The sequence below is a fragment of the Marmota flaviventris genome, chromosome 10 (genome assembly GCF_047511675.1).
Source record: "Marmota flaviventris isolate mMarFla1 chromosome 10, mMarFla1.hap1, whole genome shotgun sequence".
Classification (NCBI taxonomy): Eukaryota; Metazoa; Chordata; class Mammalia; order Rodentia; family Sciuridae; genus Marmota; species Marmota flaviventris.
Genome location: NC_092507.1, coordinates 114571451 through 114580183, shown reverse-complemented (window position 1 = coordinate 114580183; position 8733 = coordinate 114571451). Strand labels below are relative to the sequence as shown.

At 54.6% G+C, this 8733-nt stretch overlaps 1 protein-coding gene across 2 annotated transcripts; it reads right to left on the bottom strand.

Annotated features, from left to right (window-relative positions):
- Positions 1-672: 672 nt before the first annotated feature.
- On the bottom strand, positions 673-7815 carry Tagln2 (transgelin 2). Of its 2 annotated transcripts, none has more exons than XM_027950841.2 (5): positions 7708-7815; positions 2968-3175; positions 2310-2484; positions 1910-2012; positions 673-1458 (listed from the first exon to the last, which is right to left on the bottom strand). In XM_027950841.2, the coding sequence occupies exons 2-5, from the start codon at positions 3145-3147 to the stop codon at positions 1317-1319; spliced, it is 600 nt and encodes a 199-aa protein (XP_027806642.1). In that variant the 5' UTR covers positions 3148-3175; positions 7708-7815; the 3' UTR covers positions 673-1316. The 2 variants fall into 2 exon arrangements, with proteins under 2 accessions (XP_027806642.1, XP_027806643.1); XM_027950842.2 differs by lacking the exon at positions 7708-7815 and adding an exon at positions 5347-5369.
- Positions 7816-8733: the final 918 nt, after the last annotated feature.

Here is an 8733-nt window from a genome sequence, read left to right as displayed (position 1 = left end):
AGACAAGTTTGACCCAAAGTTGGTTATCTTGGTCCCAGGCCACCTGGCTAGGCTTTTCCCAGAATGTAGCTCACAGGTGGCTGCCTGGGATAGATCAAGGTCTCTTCCCATTAGCCACCACCACCAATTCATTCTTGTTCATTTCCCAGCTCCACTTCCCCTTCATGGCTGCAGCCCCACCTTAGCCTCCAACCTGGCGGTGACCTCCTCCAACCCAGGCCACCTGAACCCCGAGGCTGCCTGAGGGGCCTCCCACCTGGAGACAGCTGCACTTGCCAGGACTCAAGGGCTGTGCCAACCCCCTACACCTTCCTGCAGGGGCTCAGAAGCTGATCGGGCTGCAGGGGTGGGCCCAGCTGGAGGCTGGAGGCACCAGGAAGGACTGCCCAGTTCATTAGGTAGGGCGGGCCTCACCTTCCTGTGAATACTGCCCACGTGTTCTGCATTATGGCTCTCAGCCCAAGGACAGCTGTGAGGTCCTATCCCTTCTCAATCCCAGCCCACCTGTCCCTAACCAAGAACAAAAGAGGATTGGGGGAGGCACCTGAAGATAGAGCTCAGCACAGCAGTCTTTTATCTCTGCCCTCTCCCCTGTACCGTTCTCTGCACTTTGCCCGGTATTCCTCCCTTCCCCACAGTGGGCACAATGGCCCTAGACACAGCCAGAGTCCATCCAAAAAACACTGGGATTCTTTATTTAAATCAGCAAACTCATATTTCTCAAGCCCCACACCATGGTGGGCAGCCCTCCCTCCTCTGTCCCTTCAACCCCACCCCTCAGCCACATAGAGGGGAGTGGAAAATAAAAAGCCAAGAGGACCTCTGCTAAAGAAGGCTGCCCCAGATGTGCAGTGAGTACAGCCCAGCTGTGGCTGGGGTGGCAGTGGCCGCAGGCCCCTCCCTATAAATTAAGTCCCCGCAGCCACAGCTGTGGGAGAAGCATACTTGTGGAAGGATGGCCAGTCCAGCGTCGGGCCAGAGGGCAGCATCCCTGACTTCCAGCCAAGAAACGGACTGAGAGGGCAGAACTCAGGGTCAGGAGAGGTCAGAGGCAAAGAGGAGAGGCCAAGCAGGAGAGGGAGATTTACCCCTGCCCCCAGAATTTGGTCCCAGGGAGAAGTCGATCCAGTTTTGATGGGGGTGGGGAAGGAATGTATTAGTAAGCACAGGAAGAGAGGCTGCCAACAAGACAGGTTGGATCCCCACCCTGGCAGAGAGGAGCTGAAGGTCTCCAGGGGCTCTCAAGGAATGCCATTGCTAAAATATACAAATACATATATATTAACCGTTCACAGGAGGACAGGAGCAGGGTGGGATCAGAGGATCTGGCGTGGCATTCCGTAGCCGGTCATGCCTGCCTGAGACGCCCCACGGTTGGTACCCATCTGTAACCCAATCACGTTCTTGCCCTCTTGCAGCTGGTTGTCCGAGAAGTTCCGAGGGTTCTCCTTGGATTTCCTGGATGGGAAGGGAATGCTGGTTGGAAGGAAGCCAGAGGCTGCCCCAGTACAGCTCTTCCCTGAACAGAGCGCAGGCTCCGTAGTGGGCTCAAGGGCTGGCACTGACTCTGCCCTTGAGATCCTTGAGCTGTCTGAAGCCACCTCCTCACCTCTCCAAAGGGACAGTCACTTACCACCCCAGGGAGCTGTAAGGATGGAGTAAGATAGGAAAGTGCTTTGTTGTTTTGGTTTTGTGGCTACTTTTTGAGGTACTGAGACTAGGGATTGAATCCAGGGGCGCTCCATCACTGGGCCAGCAGCCCTCTTGATTTTTTTTTTTTTATTTTGAGGCAGGGTCTCAAAGTGGCAGAAGCTAGCCTCCAACTTGCAATCTTGCTGCCACAGAGCCATCAGATATTTCCTCGGAAAAGGAATGGGCAGGGCTCTTTGGCTCCCCTAGCAATACTTACTTAGGAAACCAATTGGGATCCCCAGCAAAGAGCCCATCATCCCGGGCTACCGCCAGCCCACCCAGGTTCATCAGCGTCCGTTGCACACACGCCATGTTCTTTCCTGGAAAGATGAATATATTGGCTCAGCAGGGCTGAGGTCCTGGATGACAGAGTTCCTCCTCGCTCACTAAGCCAGGCCTGGCTTCCAAACTCGTTTTACTCTTTGTTCCCATTCCAAGCCCCAACATGGCCCAACTCCTCCATGAAACACATACACACACTTACGTGCGCGCGCGCACACACACACACACACCCTTCTTTGTCTTCAAAAAGCTCAAAATTTGTTCCTTCTCTCTGGTTGAAATGGACCAGCCCAATCTGTGGTGTCCTGGAGGACAGCCCCCGGGCCCTCGCCCACCTTCCCAGAGATCCACCGTTTGGAAGATGTCAGTGGTGTTAATTCCATAGCGCTCGGCTGCCTGCAGGAACTGAGAGATCTGCTCCATCTGCTTGAAGGCCATGGTGGAGGCCTGGATCTTCTTCACGGGGGCCTGCCCTTCCGGGTATAGTCCATTAATAAGCTCACACAGCACCTGAGTGGAGACCGCAGGTATCCAGAAGTGAGGATATGCCAACTTCAGATCAGCAGGTACAACCCTCAGCACTAGAGACAGTGAGCCAGAGAGGTTCCTTCACCTGGAGCAAGCCTCAGGGTCCCTCTTGCCCAGTACACTGCCCCGCAGCCCAGAGTGTACGGCTAGTGTTTAGTCTTTCCTTGTTACGCCAGTATCACTGCCTAGCGCCTACCCTCCCACAGTTCTTTCTCAGCGCTATTCTTCCTTGATGTCACCTACAGCCTTCTTCAGGGTGGAGGAGGCACATACACTGTTATCTTCCCTCTGTGTAGAGGGAAGAAAGCGTGGGTCCTCTCATCCTTGATAAAACATATTCAGGCCAAGGAAGACCTTGGGCCTGCATGCCCTCATTCTTTCCTTCTTCGGTTCCTTAATCCTAAATCCCCCCAGACCCCGTCCTGCTCTCCCTGCATCTCCAATCCAGGAGGGCACAGCTCTCACCGTGCCATCCTTGAGCCAGATCTGGAAGTTTTCACGTCCAGGCTGGGGTCGACCCACGTCCTTGCGGCACTGGCTGGTGATCCACTGGATCAGGATCTGCTCCAGGTCAGCGTCGTACTGTTTCTCTATCTTCTGCTGCACCTCCCGGCTCAGGCCATATGTAGGTCCCCTGTTGGCCATTCTGAACAGCTGTGGTGGCTACAGGAAGCTAGTAAAAGGACAAAAGCAGGCCCGTGGTCAATACTGTGTACACACACACAGTGGAGGATTCTGCCTGAGGAGACAGACACCCTAGTCTCCAGGGGGAGCCCATGGTTGAGAAGTAGAACTGCTGCCTTATAAAGGAAGCTTCACCTTGACCCCTAGACGTAGATGTGGGCTAGAGTAGAACTTCTCAGAACTCTGGGAAATGTGGGGCCTTATGCACAATCTCTGGATTCCCCCCAGACCACGATAAGCAGTCTGTCTATTATGTTGAGCATTCCCACTCAATTTCATTTGAACAAACGGTTCTCTTACTGGAATGAAGCATAAGACCCACTGGAATAGAATATGGGGTAAACGATTGGGAGGTATAGCTCCTCATTTGGGATGGTCAGTTTTTGCAAAAGCAAACTGCACAATTCAGATCACATGTAGTAAGAATTAACAGAAGATGATGGGCAGAAGCAGTCTGGGAGAGCTTGCTGAAAGAGGGAGGCAGATTTTAGCAGGCAAATGGATCATCCTGAGAAACCAGGCAATCAAAACAAATTCTCCTTTCCCTTCCAGGAGCTGTGGTGGGCAGAATAATGACTCCCAAAGGGTGCCCATGTCCTAATTCTCAATACTTGTGGATCTTGGGATGGGGAGACTATCCTACATCATCCAAGTGAACCCAATGTCAAAAACAAGGATCTTTAGTAAGTGAAAGAGGCATATTCACTTTAGTAAGTGAATATGCAATGCAGGTGGTGGCTAGAAGCCAGAAAAGGTAAGGAAATTGAATCTACCCTCATCCCCTCAGAAAGAATGCAGCCTTGCTACCCCTGGATCTTAGTAAGATCCCTGTTGGGGTTTCTAAAGATACTACATGTTTGTCACTAAGTTTGTAGTAGTTTGTTACAGTAGCGACAGGACAGTACTGCAGGAACCTTGGGTGGTATTTTCCGGAAAACATGAAAAGAGAGGGAAAAATGGGGAAGCACAAAGAAGGGTTTCTTGAACTTTGAGGACCTTGGTTAGCAAGTACGAGGTGGTTTCTGACCACTGGCCTGAGGTGGAAGCACCTTGCAGTGGGCAGCCTGCCTTCTACCACCACTTCACTGCTGAGGTCCTTCACCCAGGGGCTTGCTGAGCAAATCCTGGTGGTGCTGCTGATGCCAAGGGGAAACAGAAATAGAAAATAGACACAGACCCCCCCCCCATTTCCTGCCCCAGCACCTTCCTAGAGGGGATCTACTTTTCTCTGAAATGGAGCTGGTTGGTTGCTCCCAAAAGGGGATCCCCAGGACAAGTAGGTACCTGTGCTCAAGAACAGGAAAGGGAGCCACCCCTTCTTCCCACATTTGGCTCCAGGCCAGATCAGACTGAAGGAATGAAGTCATCCTGGCTCCCTCTCTGAAGCACCCCAGGTTAAATAATCCTGCCACCCCCTCAATGGGCCTCGGAGCTCTGATGAAGAACAAGGAGCCAGGCTGCCTCAGATAGCTTCATACCCCTCAGCCCCAGAGGTTGTGTGTCTCAGGACGGACCCTTCCCCCACATAACAATATGGCTGCTCCCTTCTACTCCAGCTTATCGAGCTGCACATTTCCGGCAGAAATCCTCCCCATAAATCAGTTATTTTTAAAACCTCATTAAGAGTGACCCAGCCCCCACTTCCCCCTGCCTGAAAGCTGGGCCACATAAATGTCAGTCTGGGTCTTAACCCACACCACCAGAGCCCTACACACAATCAGCTGAGGGAATGCAGGCGGGGGCATGGCTGGGTCCCAAGAGGAAGAGAGACAAGATTCCCACCACCCAGCCCAGCCCAGCCCAGCTGCTCAGCCACCACTGGGTCTATAAAAGCCTGTAACTTGTGTCCACAGAGGAGTAGCTGGAAGACTGTAGGGAGAGGAGGGGGCTAAGGGTTACTATCATTAGCAAACCCCCTTTTCCCAGTCCAACTTCCAGACCTCTTTTTTTGGGGGGGGCAGTTTCTCTAGGTCACCTGGGTCTCAGGGCTGTTTCTAGAGAGCCAATCAGCCTGAGGTTCAGAGAGCACTACAGCACAGGTACATAAAGGGCAGGAGAATCATTAACCCGGACACCAGAGTTAAGAGGGAAGAGAAGGACCCCAAACCTTCCGGTGTCCCCCACAACCAGGGTAAGACAGACATAGCCACCCAGACCTACCTCAGGGTGAAGGGTGAATGTTTAGGGCCCCTCCCTAATTCTGGCGCCTGGACACAGCTGGCAGGTCCAGGTCTTCCAGCTGTAGTGTCTCTGCTCCACTCTGGGTCCATTCCCCTATAGCCCCGCGGTGCCAGAGCCACAGGGTAGAGTTTTGGGAAGGAGAAGTCCCAGCTAGGCCCAGCCAGGCCAGCAGCTGTTCCTCTTCCCCACACTACTTAAGACAGGCAGCAGCTGAGTCCCTATAGAACTGACTGCAGCGGTGGCAACAACTCTCCCCTCACCCACCCACAATGTTACAACAGTGGGGAAACTGAGAAAGGGCCACCAAAGGCAAGCCAGCCCCAGCCCCAGCCCCAGCCAGAACCCGGGGCTTGAAGCTCACCTCACCCTACTGAAGGCCAAGGCTGAAGGAAAGGGGAACACCTTCCTGGTCTGGGGTGTGGGGGGGGGGATTTCAGAGTTCTTGACTGGGGCGTTAAATTGGGAAGACAGAGGGACTCTCCTTGACTACACAGATGGAATACAAAGGAACTTCCCAGCTCAGATTTGGGGTTGGGACTATTCTGAAAGAGAGATGCCACAGAAAGACAGTGGGAGGACTGTGGTTAAAGGGCAGCTTTAGGGCAACCCCCAACCCAAGGGGCAGCCCCCTCACCACCTAGAGTCCTAAGCAGAAGAGAAAGCTGAAGTTATACAAACAGGAAGCCACAGGCTTGCTCCAGAGGAGGGGAGGAGGTAGAGGCTAGGCCGTTGCTATGGTTTCTGTGTACCAAACACTGGAGGCAGGGTGGGGGCACCAGGAACACCCACTCCACAGACTTCATGGTGAAGAGACTCTTGAGCACAGGGGCACAAAGTGGGATCTTCACAGCAGTTCTTGGGGACAGTTAGATGCCAGGGACTCCTCAAGAAGGTGGCTGCAGAGGGTGTAGAGAGCATTTGGAGATGGCAAGCCACCAGTTTGGGATAGAGAAGCAGGTTCAAGGTAATTCAGAAGAACCATACAGGGGAGGCAAGGTGTGTTCTGAGATAGCCCCCTTAGTTGAAAATCCTGGAATGCAAAGGAATGGAATGAAGAAAGGATTAGAGGCCAATCCCCAAGGGGGCAGAGGCCATGGTGGTGGGGGGGCGCATGGACAAAGACTATTTGTTGGTTCTGAAATGGTAGCGTTCTGCTGGCCCCGCCCTACCTTGGCCTCTTCGGCAGTTTGAGGTTTGCGGGTTAAGTAATGAGAAATTGGGAGGGGGATTGGAGGTTGGAGATGGGGAGATGTCCCTGACTGGGGCTCTGAGTCACAGGCAGAACAGGGGGGAACCCATCCGTACCAAAGGTCTCCTCCAGCACCGCATCTCCACATTCGATCCCCGTTTCTTTTTGCCCCACTGATGCCGCGATCCCCCAGAACCTCCGGGTACAGTCTCCTGGAGGCCTGCGGAGTCGGGGAAGGTAGCATGCCACTTCCGGTCCTATAGGTCCAGCTCCTTGCAGCCGCCGCCCCCACCCCCACAGCCACACCCTGGGCCGTTACTGAGGATGAGTCACCCACCGCCCGGCCCGCCACTGGGGTGACGCAGTGGTCTGGGAAGCCCGCCCGCAGCCCGCGGCTACCACCGGCTTTCCCAGCAGCAGGGGGCATAGGAGGGGGTGGCGGTTGGACTCAGGCAAGGCTCGGAGGGAAAGCAGCCATTCTCCCATACCGCCCCCCCCCCCAAAAAAAAGTCAGGGCACTGCAATCAGGGCAGCACCCCCAAAATTGCCTGAGGTCGAAGAAGTCTCCTGGAGACGACTGGAGCTTCACAGATGGCGAGGCCACTGGGACCCATGCGCCGAGACCCCCGGCCCCAAGGAAAGCGAGTCCCCAGGAAAGCGAGTTAGCAGCAGGTACAGGAAAGATGGCCTGAGGTCGCCGTGGGCAGGCAGTGGCCACACGTGCTCCAGGAACCAGGAAGTGAAGGGTCACGCGTGAAGACCCGGGAGCGCTGAGCTAGAGCGAGGTGAGCAACAGAGCCTGGACGCTCCGCCAGTCGCGGCCAGCCAGCTAACATCCGACGCCCTCGTTTCATCCTCCCAACCGGGATGCGGCGCGGGAGCCAGAGGGTGGGGCTTGGTGCCTGAGCCCCTGCTCCAGACGGACGCCCCGTCTAAGCACTAGTATATCTCGCCTGACCTCATCGCCCAGCAATGCCCGGTCAGGGCACCGGGACCTGACAGCGTGGGGCGGGGCAGAGCAATCTTCGGACCCTGCCTGGGCTCCAACCCGAGATCCCCAAGATCCCTGGAGCAAGTTGGAAGTTCTGGCTTGTTGCTTTCTAGATACCACGTATCTAGTGCCCCCCGCCTTGTCCCCGGGTCCTGCTCACCGTCCAAGAGGGCGGGATAACGACACACGCACGGCAGGGGCTGCAGCGGCGAGTGGTGCGCCAGGGCTGGCTGGCCAGAGGTTTTTCTGGAGGGTCCCGCCTCAGACGGGGCGGACCGGGGGCGGGGCAAGGGCCAAGAGGGTTTAAAGGCGCCGCAGCGAACTAGCCAAGAGAAATGCTTGAGAAAGAGACCAGCAGTGGGCTTGATGGAGAGTTAAAGGATCTGGAGAGTCTAGGATGTAGCTGTCGTGGTCTCCACCCATGAAACACTGCATTTCCACCCAGGAACCTATAGACTTGGGTCCCAGTGGGAAACCTGCCCTTATTAGTTTAAGACTGCCGGCGTCTTTATGGGGGAAAGAAGCCTCCTGTTTTAAAGAGACTTGGCAAGGTAAATGGAGGCACAAGACCCCCACACAGCTCCCAACTGACTAGGGTGTGACAAGACAGGCTTGCAGGCTAGGACAGCATCCGCACGTGGTCTTGCTTGCCACCTGCTTCAAGCCTGGGCAGAAACTAACAGTGAGGTCACTCCTTGCCTGGGGCCCAAAGGGTGTGGTCCGAACTGAGACCTGGATTCGGACCTCATCTCTCTCACCCTTTCAGCTCCTCCTCTATGATTGTTTTTTGTATCTCTTCCTAAATCCTGAAGAAACTAGGAGAGGGCTCAGTGGAGGAGGTTGGCAGAGGGCTCCTCTGTCTCTTAGGCTGAAGGGCGGCATGGTTTAGGGATCCAAAGATTACCTCCCACTCTTTCAGGATCCTATTGAGCTAAGTACCCCTGGGTGCACTTTCCTACTTACAATCACCAGTAGAGTATTTTTTGGATTTTGTTTTTGCAATGCTGGGGATGGAAAAACAGGCCCTTGCAGATGATAGGCAAGCAACACACTTCCAGCACAGTGGAATTCTTCACCTATGGTAGAGTCCCCTGTTAAGCCTGGAATTCAAAGACATCTACAAAGACATCCCCTCGACCTTTCTGTTCTCTATCCCCTCCCTGTTCTGCCCAGATTCATGGAGTGG

Bases quoted from the DNA above. Each gene is read 5' to 3' on its own strand.
- Tagln2 (XM_027950841.2), bottom strand. From the start codon at position 3,147: ATGGCCAACAGGGGACCTACATATGGCCTGAGCCGGGAGGTGCAGCAG. The intron at 2,485-2,967 runs GTGAGAGCTGTG...GTCTCCACTCAG, and splicing joins TCTGGCTCAAGGATGGCACG to GTGCTGTGTGAGCTTATTAA. The intron at 1,459-1,909 runs GTAAGTATTGCT...CTTCCCATCCAG, and splicing joins GATCCCAATTGGTTTCCTAA to GAAATCCAAGGAGAACCCTC.